Raw genomic sequence first — 16,971 nt, 5'->3', positions numbered from 1 at the left:
GACGTCCTAGGATGAGGTGGATGGATGGGGTGAAGGGGGCTTTGGGGAAGAGGGGAATGTCTGTTGAGGAAGGAAGGGAGAGGACGGAAGACAGAGGTGAGTGGAGAATGGTTGTATATGGATGATGTTGTGACTGCATGAGGAGGAATGGGCGGGGAAGTGGGGGGTGGGGTAGTATGTGTGAGTAAATTTTGACGCAGACCGAAGGGATTTCTCCCCGTCCTCGCCTTATATGCAAAGGGGGACGGAGAGGGGGGGTCGCCGATTAAATGAAGCGGCCTCGCTGTGGATGTACTGTGTCTTGCGACACTGCTTCTGACCCAGGGCGGTGGGCAGGGTGCAGGGTTGACCCGTCATCCAGGAGGTGCTCAGATGAGAGGAAGGGTGGGAGGGGTGTGGAGTGTATTTAGGGATGAAATGGGTGGGAGTGTTTTTATGCCTTTCCCTTTTTGGCTACCTCCCTTGGAAGGGGGAAAAAGCCTTGGTATATGTATGTATGTAATAACAACTGTTGCCTGGACATTCACTGATTGGATACCTGTAGCCTCACAATGGCTGAGAAATATACAATATTAATGTCTACAACATGTAATTTTCGCAGGAAAATTAATTTTTCCCTGATACAAACCTGAGGTACTCCTTACACTAGGATACTCTCGCGTAGCGCGAATATTTCTACTGCGAAATTAAAATCCTCACTCTGGGTCTGGGCAACACTTATCCTCAGTAAGGGGCCCCATTGGGGCAAGGGGGGGGGCCCTTGCCCTCCACCACAAGTCTCGCACACTATAACCATTCTCTGAGCCAGGTATGATTTAAGCACAAGGTTGTCAGGCAAGGAGAAGGAACTGTTTAGAGGGGTGGTTGAGGAGGGCCATTAAAGGTAAGGAGTACCTCAGGTTTGTATCAGGGAAAAATTAATTTTCCTGCGAAAATTACATTTGTTCCGAAGAATACAAACTCTTCGGTACTCCTTACACTAGGAGACTCGGACTTAGGAGGGAAGGAAGTTGTTATCTAGCCTGGGAAACCGCTGTAAGGAAAATCTAGTGTGCTAAGACTATGTTGACCAGACCCCTATACATTCCCCTCACTTTGAAGTGCACCCCTTTCTGTTCCCTGGAGTGGAGACAGAAAGGTTATAATCACTTTTGTACCACTGAAGGGCTTGAATTGATTCCCTTGGAATGCTTGAGAGCCCGCGGGTGAGGTAAGGGAATGTAAGAGTATGAGAAGGATTTTAGAAAGTTATCCCTGCAGTTGCCGAGCCAGAACCTGGATGAGTTGTCAGGGTCGGCTGTGTGCTCTTGAGGAGGGGTATATCATTTTCAGGACTTCTTGGGCGGCCACTATGGGGCCCAAAGATAAGTTCCCTAAAGATTCCCGCATAACTTCTTTGAGGTAAAAGGAAGTGAACGTATTCTGGCTCTTCCATATACCTGCTTGAAGAACCTGGTTGACTGACCGATTCTTACTGATGACTAGGGAGGTCCCTACTGCCCTCAGGTCATGGGCAATCTGTGTGGTTCATGTCGCAGGCTCTGCGGATGACTTCCATTGTCCAGTAAGAAATGGAATTCTTAGTGATGGGCTACCTTTAGTAGAGATGAACAACCACTTTAATTCTGGTCGAAGATGTTCGGTTCTCTTGAGGTAGGTCCGGATGGCTTGTACCGCCGAGAGGGAGATCTTCCTGGACTTCCTGAGGACGTGGAAGGAGGCGATCTCAGGAATGGTGGCTCGAACTGGGACTAACTTCCTGGAGTGGCACCATTTTGCAAAGGCGCATTTCCCTTGATAAAGGTTAGCTGAGGAAGAGCAAATAGGAGCGGACATGTCCTCAACCACTTCTCTGGGAAAACCCTTCTTTAGGAGGATCTGGACTATAGTCTGAACGCGTGAAGATTGAGTGCTGAAGGGTTCTTGTGCCAAGGCCCGTTGATGGGTGGATACAGAAGATCTGGTCTTCCCTGAAGGGCCAGAGGCTCTTCTACTGCTAGCTAGAGGGCGTCCGGAACCATGGGGCTTCGGGCCACCAAGGAGCGATCAAAGTCATCCGAAGGTAGGATGCGTGTCTTGCTCTGAGGAGTACCTTCTGGAGCAAGGGAATGGTGGGAAAGCGTAGGAGTCCAGGTTGTCCCAACTTTGCAGAAGAGCGTTTTCTCCTGCTGTCAGAGGATCCAGGAAAGGGCTGAAATATATTGGGAGTTGGTGATTCCATCTCATTGCAAAAAGGTCCACTAGAGGGGAGCCCCATTTGCTGAGGATGAAGTTCGCTACCTCTCGATAGAGGGACCATCTGTGTTGATTATCTGATTCTTCCTGCCGAGGTGGTCCGCCCAGACACTCCTCTTCCCCGGGATGTAACGGGCTTTGAGTGACACCTGGAGATTCTTGGCTAGGTTGAGGATGTCCATCATCAGAAGGCATAGTTCCTGGGAGACTGTGCCCCCCTTGCTCGTTTAGGTAGGCTACTACCAAGGAATTGTCCGACATTATGCCCACTACTTTTCCTGAGACTTGATCCTTGAAGTGACGGAGAGCCAGGAGTACTGCTTTCAACTCAAGCCAATTGATATGGGCTGTCCGCTCGACTGTGGACCAGGAACCGCTGATGTGATCGTCGTTGAGGTGGGCTCCCCAGCCCTCCTTGGAGGCATCGGAGAACAGGAGGACTTCGGGGGGAGATGGGCCGAGGGGCATCCCCATGAGAAGGTTGCATGGGCCTTCCACCAGAGAAGAGAATCCTTGACTTCTTCGGTGAGGGAGATGTGTTGTAGGGGTTCTCCCTCTTGCGGGGCCCACTGAGACTTGAGGAGCCGCTGTAGCGGTCGCATTCTTTGTCTACTCCAGGGGATTAATTTCTCTATGGAGGCCATATGGCCCAGGAGGATTTGGCATTGTGTAGCCGTCAGGAACCTGGTCGATAGTGCCTGTGCAACTAGAGATGCGAGATTCGGGATCCCCTTTCCTACTGGGAAGGATTCCATTAGGGAGGAGTCCAGGACCATACCCAGGTACGTGACTCTCTGTTCTGGTAAGAAATCTGACTTTTCCGGGTTGACTACTGTGCCCAATTTCAGGACAAAGGTTAGGACCATTCTCAGGTGTTCTTGGCATAGCTGGGCGGAATGCATCTTGGAGGTCCAGCGACACCATGAAGTTCCCTTCCCTGATAGACGCCCTTACGGACTCTGGGGTGGCCATTCGGAACTTCGTCAGGGAAAAGGAACTTGTTGAGTGGAGACAAATAGATGACTGGTCTCCACACCCCTGTTGTCTTTTCTACTAGGAATAGCCGTGAGAAGAACCCTGGGTCCGGAGTCGAGACTTCCACTAAAGTTCCTGTCTGGAGCAGAACGGAGGATTCCTCCGCTAGGGCCCGCCCGCGAGCCGAGTCCGGGTGGAAGCTGCTGACTTGGATGGGATAGAGGGAGAGGTTTGGGACAGTGGAAAAGGGAAGACAATAGCCCGTCTTAATGACTTAGTAGGTCCAGTCTTCCGCCCCGGCCTCTTCCCATGCTCTCCAGTAGAGGGAGAGGCAACCCCCTATCTTGTGCGGAGGGGCTGGCCAATTCCTAGGAGTCCTGTGGGGGAGTCCGGAGCCTCTATAATGTTTGCGTCGAGGATCTCGGAGTCCACCATATCCGGGGGAATCAGCGCGTGGGTGAGCATAAATCTCCCTGAGGAGGGGGTCACTGGGGTTCCCCGAGGATGGTGTCTCTCCTGTGGGACTCGAAGTTGGCTCAGGACGTTGAGAGACAGGAAACCTGATGCTTCAGGGCTCTGCTCGCGCTTGCCAAAAAGCCTGGAGGTCGCATTCTTCCTGGGGTTGTAGTGCGGGTAAGAACTCCCACGCCGAGGCAAGGAGGCGTTCTAGCCAGGAGTTCACCGCCAGGGACAGAGCCAGTGATTGAAGGTGGGAGCTGACTTCCCTGCCAGAGAGGAGGACGTTTCGCCTGCGCAGCGACTCGGCGTCCGCCTAACCAGCTCTGGTAACCTCGCCGGGATCGAGGCTGCTCCGAGGGTTGACCCCGATGGGGTGTAGAAGCGCTTCTGGTGTTCCAATGGGACCGGAAGCCAACGCGTCTTCTCGGTCGTCCTTGTTGCGAGAGCGTCGGAGGCCTGGGCCATGGCTCTCGCCGTCTGCGTACTCCATGGAAGGTGGAGGGGAGGAGGCTGGGCTTTCTGAGAGTTGGCCGTCATGAAGATGTCAGACTCGAATGTGGCTTCCTCTGCTTTCGGGTGGCCCAGTCGATTCGCCCTCCGAACCCTCGCGAGGACGTCCGAGAAGGAAGGAGGGACCACCATCGAGGATTCCGACTGGGAAACGGGAGGGGAAAGGGAGCGTGCCCCCCCCCCCTACGGAGCTGTGGACATCGTCGTCGGCGTAGGAGGGGTCGGCACGGGCAGAGAGGAACCTCACGCTACCATCCCGGTCACTGATGGGTACAGAGGGGGGCCGAGCAAGTGGAAGATGGTCGAGGGGGGCCCTTGGGGGCGGTGACTCCTCACGAGCTTCCGTGCGGTGCACGAACCGCGCTTGAGAAGCGCGGAAAAATTCCCGTTGGGCCTCCATCTGTTCCTTCAACGTAGTGACGAGTGAACAGAGAGTGGGGAGGAGGTCCGGGGAATGTCCGGGGAATGTCCACTTGGTGAGTCCCGCCTGGGTGCGGATGGTCCGGGAGACGCCAAGGGGAGACTGCCTCCAATGGACGAAGCTGAGTCACCCACGACGAACGCGCGCGTGGGCACATCTCGGGCTTCCTGCCCACCGGGCATAGAAAGGGTTCCGGCGATGACCCGGCTCGTCTGACGACGGGTGGAAGGTGGATGTGGGGGACCACCTGAGGAGAAGAGGCCGACGCGCTCCGAATCTCCGAACTCGGCTCCTTTGTCCGTGGGGGGGCGGAGCCGCCGGACGCATCCGGGAAAAATCTCGTACCCGGGGGGGGGGTTCGCGGGGGCGGCTATGTACAACCATTCCGTTTACTACGCTTAGGAGGGGGGAGACAACTGTCCGCGTCCTCCGCCGACGTAGCATCCGGTCAGCGAGAAATACCGCGTCTGCAACCTCGTCCCTGATCTCTGTCCCTGTGAGCAAAGGGCATGGAAGGTCACCGTTGATCACCCGGCTCTTTGTGCGTACTGCGGGATTCCTGAGTAGAAGAGACTAAGGGGCTCTTTGCCCCCCCCCCTTTGTCCGTGCCGGCGTCGAGTGTCGGGGGCAGCCGCAAGCGACCACATCCGGGAAAAATGTCATACAGGAACGGTAGCTAGCGGTGGTGTTGACGCGCATGTCCGGCTACGCTAACCGTCCTGGTTTGAAGGAAGAGGACAACTTGGCCTGAGAATGACTCGAAGTGGCGTTGTACCACCTTCCTGGCGACTGTTGAGTTTCTGGGATGGGCGAGGGCAAGCCGCAAGCGACCACATCCGGGAAAAGCTCGTACAGGAACGGTAGCTAGAGGTGGCCTTAGGCGCATGTCCATCTACGCTAACCGTCCAAGTTTAAAGGAATAAAGGACAACTTGGCTTCCTGTCTACTACGCCGTGGAGGAGGGAGAGAATGCTCGTCTCCTCCGAAGCCGTAGGCCGCCGTCCCATGTTTTTGGGGGGGTGAAGAGGGAAGCCATGTTCTATGCGTGCGCACCTTTCCCTTTATCTCCCTGCGGCGAAACCACAACAATACTGGAACCAGATTCCATACAGGAACGGTAGCTAGCGGTGGCGTTGACGCGCATGTCCGGCTACGCTAACCGTCCTGGTTTGAAGGAAGAGGACAACTTGGCCTGAGAATGACTCGAAGTGGCGTTGTACCACCTTCCTGGCGACTGTTGAGTTTCTGGGATGGGCGAGGGCAAGCCGCAAGCGACCACATCCGGGAAAAGCTCGTACAGGAACGGTAGCTAGAGGTGGCCTTAGGCGCATGTCCATCTACGCTAACCGTCCAAGTTTAAAGGAATAAAGGACAACTTGGCTTCCTGTCTACTACGCCGTGGAGGAGGGAGAGAATGCTCGTCTCCTCCGAAGCCGTAGGCCGCCTTCCCATGTTTTTGGGGGGGTGAAGAGGGAAGCCATTTTCTATGCGTGCGCACCTTTCCCTTTATCTCCCTGCGGCGAAACCACAACAATACTGGAACCAGATTCCATACTTACAGTGAAGGGTAGGATACCCGGTGGCGGTTAAGGGAATAATACAGGGAATGGAGAAGCACTTAATAATGCCAGGACACAGGATGGCGTAGGGAAAACCCCGATGAAATTGAAGGACGACGAACTCCTTAGCGTCCTTAGAGTGAGCTGGCGACAATCGAAGCGGATTGCTTGATTTTCGGCACCGACGTAAACAGTGACTTGGATGCCACGCCAATAAAGGAATTTGACTGAGAATCGGCCCATTAAGGGGGAAACCGAAAAAAAAAACTAAACATGCAGTAGAGAGATGTTAACGCGGTCACTACTGCGAAGAGAATGGTTATAGTGTGCGAGACTTGTGGTGGAGGGCAAGGGCCCCCCCCCTTGCCCCAATGGGGCCCCTTACTGAGGATAAGTGTTGCCCAGACCCAGAGTGAGGATTTTAATTTCGCAGTAGAAATATTCGCGCTACGCGAGAGTATCCTAGTGTAAGGAGTACCGAAGAGTTTGTATTCTTCGGAACAAATTGAGAAATGGTTAATACCCTTCATAGCTGCGGGAGTGCATAGTATCCCAGAACAATTAGGGTCCAAAAGACTGTACAATGGAGACCCAAAGGATGCACTACTATTTCCAGTTCTGTCTAACTTCACAAGTGACCTTCCCTCTCCAATTCAAGTTCCATCAGAGGTTTCACATATGCAGATGACCTAATAATCATAACCCAGCTACAAAACAACTACAAATCAGCTACCATAAACAATCAAGCATACCTAGACATACTGAAGCTGTACATACATACATGTACCAAAGGCTTTTTCCCCCTTACAAGGGAGGTAGCCATCAAAGTCATGAATCCACTCCCACCCATTTCATCCCCACATACTCCACTCCCATCCACCAAACCTCCCTCATTCTTTTCTTGGCTCCTTCTGGATGATGGGTCATCACCGCATCTCACCCACTGCCCTAGGTCAGAAGCAATATAGCAAGACACAGCACATCCACAGCAAGGCCGCTTCAATTGATCGGTGACTCCCCTCTCCATCCCCTCTTGCAGAAAATAAAGAATATGGGGAGAAATCCCCTTAGGCTGCATCATAATATCATTCACACATAACCATTCCTTACTTCTTCCCCATCCCCTGTCCCCTCCTTTTTTTTCATCACTGTATCATCTATATACAGCCACTCTCCACTTACCCCTATCTCCTGCCTTCCCTATGTTTCCTACTCAAGCACATATACATACATACATATACCAAGGCTTTTTCCCCCTTCCAAGGGAGGTAGCCAAAAAGGGAAAGGCATAAAAACACTCCCACCCATTTCATCCCTAAATACACTCCACACCCCTCCCACCCTTCCTCTCATCTGAGCACCTCCTGGATGACGGGTCATCCCTGCACCCTGCCCACCGCCCTGGGTCAGAAGCAGTGTCGCAAGACACAGTACATGCACAGCAAGGCCGCTTCATTTAATCGGCGACCCCCCCTCTCCGTCCCCCTTTGCATATAAGGCGAGGACGGGGAGAAATCCCTTCGGGCTGCGTCAAAATTTACTCACACATACTACCCCACCCCCCCGCCCATTCCTCCTCATGCAGTCACAACATCATCCATATACAACCATTCTCCACTCACCTCTGTCTTCCGTCCTCTCCCTTCCTTCCTCAACAGACATTCCCCTCTTCCCCAAAGGGGAAGCACATATATACATACATATATATATACCAACAGCTTTTTCACCTTTACAAGGGAGATAGCCAAAGGACAGGCATAAAATCCACTCCCACCCATTCCATCCCCACATACTCCACTCCCATCAATCCCTTCCCCCTCCCTTTGTACATCACTATATTTTTACCCACATTTATCTTCAATTTCCTTCTTTCACACACCTTCCCAAACTCCATCACTAACTTCCTTAATCCCTCCTCTGATCCTGCTACAAGCATAGTGTTGTCAGCAAACAGTAGCTTCTCCTTGGATACCAATAGCAACACCATGATGGGATCAATGACAGATACCTTGTGGTGGCCTTAAAAGATGGCCAGCATAGCTGCCAATTTTCAAAACCCACCTATTCCTCTCCAGCCCTGAGGGACTGGCACTAGGACTCCAGGACATCCAAAAGATTGTGAACTTCAACTATTCTTCCTTCACCTTTTCACATAAGAGAGCTGACTACCTTCCTTACTCTGACTACTTTCACCCAGTGACACTGAAACAATCCCACATTAATAGAGCAGAAAGCCGTCACAAGTTTCTTCCCAAAAATCTACTGATGGGCCTCTGGACCATTACCAGCCACTCCTGAACTACAGGTTTTCAGTCTGTAAATCTGAGATAACAATTATCATTAATCATTATCCTAACCTTTGCATTTTATTTGGTACAACGATCTCACAGTCATTGGGTCTCTGCGGATCCAGGGGGTCCACAGGAACTGGCGGAGGTTCTCGGTAGGCTCGTCGTGGTTCAGTTGTCGGAGGTGGAGGGGCGGGTGTTTCTGCAGGAGGCTGATCCCAGTACATACCATCTCCTGATCTCCCATAACTTTCATAACGATCATGGTAATCAGGATATTCCATGTAGTTTTCGTTATATCCTTCGTCTCTTTCCCTAAAACCAGAACTTGATTGAATATGCATGGGTATATATGTATATACATTTGTTGAGACATTCTGACAGGTTGACATGAATGGGAATAGAAAACACAGGAATCTTAGTTTGAGATTACTCCAGACTATTTCACAGGTATGGCTTTTTTTCATTAGCACTGTAGATGTAATTATATACAGTATTGGGATGAAGGGAGTGAAGCGAGATCCCCCCATGAGGGAAATAAAAGTAACATGGAAAGAAATAATGGACCAAATAATGAATCTTGATGTCAGGAAACTGCACAGTCCAGATGGGATTGCAAACTGGATACTAAAAGAATGTAAAGACGAACTAATAGACAAAATATATAATGTAATAAGCTGCTCACTCAAAGAAGGAAAAATACCAGAAGACTGAAAAATACAAATATTGTACCAATATATAAAGGGGGAAATAAGGAAGACCAAACAAATTACAGACAGGTCTCCCTTACAAGCATGGTAGCCAAAATGTGAAAAAGTTATCAAAAACAGATGAACTAAACATCTGGAGGAGAACAATATACTAAATCCAAGACAATTCGGATTTAGACAGGGAAGGTCATGTTCCACAAATTTGTTCTGTTTCTACTCGAGACTACTAAATATAATACAGGAAGGGGACAGATGGGCTGACTGTGCTTTCCTAGACTTAACAAAAAGGGATGACCCATCATCCAGGAGGAGCAAAGAAAAGAGGGAGAGAGGGGTGGTGAATGGGAGTGGAGCATGTGGGGATGAAATGGGTGGGAGTGGACTTATGCCTTTGACTTTGACTACCTCCCTTGTAAGGGGGAAAAAGCTATTGGTATATGTATGTACAAAAAGCTTTTGATAAAGTACCACAAAAAATTATCAAGAAAGCTGGAAACCATAGAAGGGATACAAAGTAAACTACTGAAATGGAGGATTTCTAGCATGGAAGAAAAATCAGATTAGTGCTCAGAAATAAGAAATCTACTTGGGAAGAGGTGATTAGTGGAGTTCCACAGGTATCAGTATTGGCTCCAATAATGTTTGCTATTTGAAATGGATGAGGGTGTAGAATATTATATAACTTCTTTGCAGATGACACAAAATTGCTGAGGAAAATGAGTACTGAAACAGATTGTGAGTCACTGCAGAGGGATCTGAACAGGGTTTGGGAATGGAGTCAGAAGTGGGAAGTGGACCTCAATATTAAAAAAGGTAGCATAATGGAATTTGGAAAAAAAAAAAATAGGACTATAAAATCAGTACAAATGAAGTAAAGAAAGTGGAATCTTAAAAAGACGTGAGAGTAATCATCACGAAGGATATGTCCCCTGATAAACAGATAAACAAGATTGTTGGGGAAACCTACAACTTGCCAAGATCAATAAAGTTGGCTTTTACCTACTTGGACAAAGAAATGTTGAAGAAAATCCTACTCACACTGATAAGGCCAAGACTGGAGTATGTGACACTATGGTCACCCATTACTAAATAAAACATAAATAAAATTGAAAGAATCCAAAGAGCAACTACGAAGATGGCCCCAACACTTTGAAAACTGTCATATGAGGAGAGATTGTCAGAACAGGAATTACCGACACTGGAACAAAAAAGAGAAAGAGGTGACTTGTTGACCATCTATACAACCATGAGAGGCATGGAAGTCCTTGATAGAGAAGACTTACTAAATTGAGATAAGAGAAATACATGAGGTCATGAAAGGAAGCTCAAAAAGGACAGTTATAGAAGAGACCTGAAAAAGAACAGCTTTCCACACAGGGTGGTAGATATATGGAACAAACTGGATGAAACAACAGTGTGTGCAAAAACCCCACACAAATTTAAGAGCAAATTAGACACTGTGAGATACAATGACGGAACACCACGAGTGTAGCTCCACTTCCCGTAAGATACAGCTAGGTAGATAAATATAAAACCAATCTACACTTAGCTTGATCTGTGATTCTATATGCTGTCAACAAAATATTCAGTCATAACATACACTACTTCACATAAGGGAAAACATTACTTTCTAAACCCTACCCGTAATAGCTATTGTTGTAATACTCTCTATCTCCACCTCCACCTTCTCTTCTTGTACTATGCTCTCTTCTGCCTCTGCCCCTCCTCTCTCCACCCCTTCCACGGCTTGGCGAAGGACCAAAAGCCCCATCTTGTTGAACATCTGACCCAGTGCCACTGATTTTGGCAGGTTTGACATCTGTTGTATATGAAAACAATAAGAACATCATTAGCTGGGAACACTGACACAATTAATAACATGAACAGGTGGCAATTGGCAAGAGTTCCAGATGTGTCACAAACTCTTTAAAAGGACAAAGCCCCCCATCCACCTGGAGGTATGGACCCAGTCCGTGTGTGTGATGGGTGGTCGGCATACCTGGTTTCAGTGACAGAACCAGAAACTCTCACTTCCTCCCAACTTATTTTCACCATTTTGTGGTTTTACCAAAAATAATCTTATGTAACCACAAAAATCTGCTGATTTTAAGTAACAAGGTGGTGATATCAGGGAGACTAGTTTAGCACAATCTTATCACTGGTAGTGAAACTCTACTTACGGTAAACAAAGATAATAACTAGAACTAGGTTATTGGTACATCATTTGCTGTAGAACTGGAGTATAATATCCATGAGTGGCATAGAGGGAATATGTGGGTGGCATTACTACCAACCCCAACTCTTAAGTCTGACTTAAAAAGTAAGTTAATCTATAGTCATCAACTTCCACTATCAATATACATACCTAGACGATATCCGTCCACCATGGCAAAGTTGCCAGCAGCAAGACATAATTGTGCTTCTTCTTCCGTATTAAACTGTACGAAACCAAACCTATTTTTTGCTATCGAAACACCTGAAAGAAATTAATAATTAACAATAAATGTGCCAAGTAGTAAATCAGTTTCAATTGTGTTTTCCACAATATAAACTTATGTTCAAATTCAACAAATGTATTGTATTACAATAATAGAGTAGCCAAGCACTCAGAAATATGGGTCCCAGAAGATAACAAATGTGTAAGGAAACAAGTCTCTCAGGACTGATGACAGATTAAACCTATCACTCACTAAAGGATAGTAGGTCACGATGACAAACAAGGAAGATGCAGAACTCAGAATGCCAAAATCAGAAGTTAGAATAGAATTAATTTTAAAAGTATACCAAAGGTCAATTAAACTAATGAGCAATAGTTTATATTATGATAAAAACATTAGTGACAAAATATAATGTACAAAGTCAGTTAGGAAGAAGAAAGAATAAAAGAATACATAGAAATGGGTAACCCAATTAGTCTATTAAGGACGGGAGAGGACAGAAGACGGGTGAATGGAGAGTGGTTGTATATGGATGATGTTGTGATAGCATGAGGTGGAATGGGCGGGTGGATGGGGGGTGAGGTAGTATGTGTGAGCAAAATTTGACGCAGCCCGAAGGGATTTCTCCCCGTCCTCTCATTTTATGCAATGGGGGGAAAGAGAGGGGGGGGTCGCCGATTTAATGAAGCGGCCTTGCTGTGGATGTGCTGTGTCTTGCGACACTGCTTCTGACCCAGGGCAGTGGACAAGGTGCAGGGATGACCCGTCATTCAGGAGGTGCTAAGATAAGAGGGAGGGTGGAGGGGTGTGGAGTGTATTCAGGGATGGAATGGGTGGGAATGATTTTATGCCTTTTTCTTTTTGGCTACCCCCCTTGTAAGGGGGAAAAAGCCTTGGTATATGTATGTATGTATGTAATTATAGGTCAGACAGGAGAGATGGACAGACACAGAGAGAATCTGAAAAGAGGCAGTCAGTCAGAGAGAATGTTAACATAGGACTTACAAACTAATCTACTTCAGTGTGGTTACACTTGTGTAAGAACATATATGTGATTACTTCAGTGTCTGAAAAACTTATATGTTGGAAATATATAGAAAAATTAAACCAAATGTTTCATTGTCCATACTACCATCCAACATAAAATGGTGGGAGCAGTGGGATTCAGAAAGAGAACATCAGTCACTCAGAGAGGATGTTGACCTAGGGCTTATGAACTAATTTATGTTGGTGTTTAGTGTGGAATGGGTGGGAATGGTCTTTATGCCTTGTTTTTTTGGCTACCTCCCTTGTAAGAGGGGAAAACGCCTTTGGTATATGTATGTATGTATGTTTAGTGTGGTTACATTTAAGTAAGAATATTTTGTGATTACTACAAAGCTTTTGAAAAACTTTTGTTGGAAATATATAATTTAAACCAAACATTTCATTTGCCATGCTAACCATCCAACATAAAATGGTGCTTAACTCTATGGGATTCAAATTCAGAGTACATTTATGATACTCTGTTTTCCCCCCCAACCAAGACACCCACCCATATTTCTCCAAAGTGACTTTGTGTCTTCCAGTGTGTGAAGTGCGTAAGTGCATAACTTCCATGCACTCACTACATGGTTACCAAGTCAATTCCATTTCTTGACCACTCTATTGGTAAACCAGTTCTTGCCTATTTCGTTCTTAAATCTAAATTTGTCCTGTCCTGTTGTCTTAGTATGATGAGCTTGTCTGCATCCCCCTTGGCAAAGCCCTTGATCCACTTGAACATCTCTATTAGATCAGCCCACACTCTGCATCTTTCCAAAGTGTGTAAATTAAGATGCCTATGCCTATCCTCATAAGGTAAATTTATAGGTTATCCTCTGGTCATCTGCATAGGTAAGCACTTTGGTGTATTTTCTGGATCTAGTGTTAGATCACTTGTGAAGAGGTTGAATAATGCAGGTGAAAGTGACTGCATTATACAGATTTTTTGTCCCAGAAAATTTGTTGCTTTCGATTACTTTGCACTGTGTGCGCTAATAAGTTTATCAACCATTTCTTAATGGTGTTGTGGATCTCTGTTTCTATGATCTTATTTGATAGCATGTGTCAAGGAACCTTATGAAATGCCTTGTTTATGTTTGTTGCTGCCAACTACACCAATTTCTCTAAAACTACTACATTCATAATTGGCTGCTTTTTCCTTATACAGTGGAACTATACATGCACTCCTCCAGTTCACTGGGCTATTTCTTTCCCTTAGATGCATATTAAATCACCCCACCAGCCATTCCATATACATATACATACATATACCAAAGGCTTTTTCCCCCTACATGGGGAGTAGCCAAAAAGAAGAAGGCACAGAAACCACTCCCACCCATTTCATTTCCTATATATTCCACTCCCCTCCACCCTCCTCCCTCCCTCTTATCTTGGCACCTCCTGGATGACGGGTCATCCCTGCATCCTACCCACTGCCCTGGGTCAGAAGCAGTGTCGCAAGACACAGCACATCCACAGCAAGGCCGCTTCATAAATTCGGTGACCCCCCCCCTCTCCGTCCCCTCATGCAGAAAAGGAGAAGACGGGGAGAAATCCCTACAGGCTGCGTCAATTTTCTTTTTCTCATACCAGCCATTCCACATGACAATGACCTAACCTTACCTGTTTCATCTCTTTCAATACTCTTTGTATCCCATTTTTTCCTGTAGAATATGTTTCTATCTCTAAGGGCTTCTTCCTACTTATGAGGGAGATAGCCAAGTCCAAGGACAAGTACCCACTCCCATTTGTTCCATTCCTATCCACCACCCTTTCCTCCCTCTCATCTTAGCTCCTCATGGATGCAGGATAATCCCCACCTCTTCCCCACTGCCTGGGTCAGAAGCAATGCAGCAAAATACAGAATATCCACATCAAAGGCCACTTAACTTATAGAGTAAAACCTTTCTCCATCCCCATATGCAGAAATTTGAGAAGTCTGGGAGACATCCCTTCAGGATGCATCAAAATATCATCCACACACAACCACATGCTCCCCCATCCCTCTTCCTTGCTCGACAGACAAAGAAATGAGAGAAGGTGGGGAGAAAATCCTTTCGAGTTGCATCAAAATATTATCTATACACAACCATTCTCTAGTAACCCCTATTCCATGCCTTTTAATAGTACATTAAAAAAAATAGCAACAAAAGAATGGCACTCAGAGAGAGAGAGAGAGAGAGAGAGAGAGAGAGAGAGAGAGAGAGAGAGAGAGAGAGAGAGAGAGAGAGAGAGAGAGAGAGAGAGAGAGAGAGAGAGAGAGAGAGAGAGAGAGAGAGAGAAAGAGAGAGAGAGAGAGAGAGAGAGAGAGAGAGAGAGAGAGAGAGAGAGAGAGAGAGAGAGAGAGAGAGAGAGAGAGAGAGAGAGAGAGAGAGAGAGAGAGAGAGAGAGAGAGAGAGAGAGAGAGAGAGAGAGAGAGAGAGAGAGAGAGAGAGAGAGAGAGAGAGAGAGAGAGAGAGAGAGAGAGAGAGAGAGAGACAAAGAGAGAGAGAGAGAGAGAGAGAGAGAGAGAGAGAGAGAGAGAGAGAGAGAGAGAGAGAGAGAGAGAGAGAGAGAGAGAGAGAGAGAGAGAGAGAGAGAGAGAGAGAGAGAGAGAGAGAGAGAGAGAGAGAGAGAGAGAGAGAGACTCTTACCCATGACTTTGCCAAACTTTGAGAAATGGCTCTGAAGCATTTCTCTGCTTATGGACACGTGAATACTGCCTACAAAAATCCGTGCTCCCACAGTCAGTGGATCAGAGGTCAAATCAGAAACCAGACGGCGGCTAGGTGATCTGTCTGCATCATCCTCTCTGTATGAAGTCATCAACATAAGCCAGTCCATAAAATATATTTTGTAAATAGTTCTGTACACAGTAGAAATTATTCTCTTTTAAGATGTTGCGATATATCATATAAAGCATAACATGAATCAATGCTCCACCATCAATATTCTTTGGAAACAATTGATCTTCAATTTTACAGGATAAAAAAGCAAGACCAAAAAATATATATACTATACCTGCTTTTGCTTGGACTTCGACTTCTGCTGTATGACCTGCGATGACTCCTTTCACGACCCATATTGCTTCAGTTTTGATTACCTGAAGACAAAATCACTTTTTCAGTTATGTACAGCTCATGAAAACTATTCCATTACCCAATTACTCTCTCTTTTCCCCTCCTAATCCTCTCGCACATTGGTACTAATTAAACTCAACAGAAATCCCTCTTGAACTACTATATTCATGCTTGTACCTTTTCCCTTCCCATAGTGGAACTACACATGCACTACTTCAGTCCACCAGTACACTTCCTCCCTTTATGCACATATAATACAACCTCACAACCCATTCCAATATAATTATTACCTTTGTTATACACTCCACATGACATCTGGCTAACCCAGGCCCCTTATTAGCCTTACAATGCTCTTTGTGGCTTCTCCTTCCCTATAGCCCTATAATTCTCCTCTCCCATTACAGCCATTTTTCTGGCAATTTTCACTGTCAAAATCATACTTTATCTCCCTTCACATTTAACAACTTCCTGAAATACTCTACCCATCTTCCCTTTACTCTTTTCATCTTCAATTACCATGTAAATCAGCATCCTTTATCTTCTCTCTATTTGACTTAACCCTGCCTCACTCTCCTTCCTTCTTCAAACACCTTTTCTCAAAATCTTATATCTAAGACCTATCCCCTTTATCCTCTCTCCTTCTGGTCTCCCTCAATTTAATTTTGTTTACACCCTCTTTACTCTGTACTTCTCATATGTCTCCCCACTTCTTCTCTGCAAACTTTTTTTCATATGCTTGTTTCTTCTTTCCTACCACCACCCACCTCATCTCTTTATCTCACTATTTACTGTCTCTCTTGTTCTCTCCCATCCTCCTCATCTGTCTTGCCATACTTAAGTACTTCCTCCTTTAATCTCTTCAGTTCCTGCGGAAGGTGCCAGACGAACCTCCAGTGCCAGGCTACACTGCCATCAGTAGGTTCTCTCAAAACTCACTACCAAACCAACTGACCCTCGCGAGGAAGGACAACAGGACTGGCAGCAGCGGTAGTCCACTACGGCTGTGAGGATTGACCTCAGAACTTCACTAAGTAACTAAGTAACAAGTCATATTCTCATGCACTGCATTACATACCTAATGTACAATGTATCACACTACTCGTGCTATAATATATTATCACTACTATAATACTCATTCTCTTTCACTGAGTAATAATAAACACAAAGATCGTGATCAAATCAGTTCACAGAATTCAGGGGTCACTCAGCTACAACTACAAAATGAATATAATCAAGATGCCGATGCCAGTGTCCTCATTTACCTGCTCATAACTCATGACAGCTTGAAGCTGTC

General features: G+C 46.6%; 1 protein-coding gene across 1 annotated transcript in view; it reads right to left on the bottom strand.

Moving 5' to 3' along the window:
* Positions 1-16,971, bottom strand: part of Neos (nuclear receptor coactivator protein neosin) — a 36,861-nt gene that overhangs the window by 18,449 nt on the left and 1,441 nt on the right. The window contains exons 2-6 of the mRNA XM_076202676.1: positions 15,619-15,700; positions 15,252-15,409; positions 11,523-11,633; positions 10,799-10,976; positions 8,517-8,762 (exon numbers count right to left, since the gene is read on the bottom strand). Of these exons, the coding sequence (XP_076058791.1) occupies positions 8,517-8,762; positions 10,799-10,976; positions 11,523-11,633; positions 15,252-15,409; positions 15,619-15,680 (755 nt within the window). The 5' untranslated portion in view covers positions 15,681-15,700. The remainder of the gene's footprint in view (positions 1-8,516; positions 8,763-10,798; positions 10,977-11,522; positions 11,634-15,251; positions 15,410-15,618; positions 15,701-16,971) is intronic.

Source organism: Oratosquilla oratoria, chromosome 19 (assembly GCF_046742065.1).
Source record: "Oratosquilla oratoria isolate Oo_2021 chromosome 19, ASM4674206v1, whole genome shotgun sequence".
Taxonomy (NCBI): Eukaryota; Metazoa; Arthropoda; class Malacostraca; order Stomatopoda; family Squillidae; genus Oratosquilla; species Oratosquilla oratoria.
Note: the sequence above shows the minus strand (reverse complement) of the source record. Positions and strands in the feature narration are given on the sequence as shown.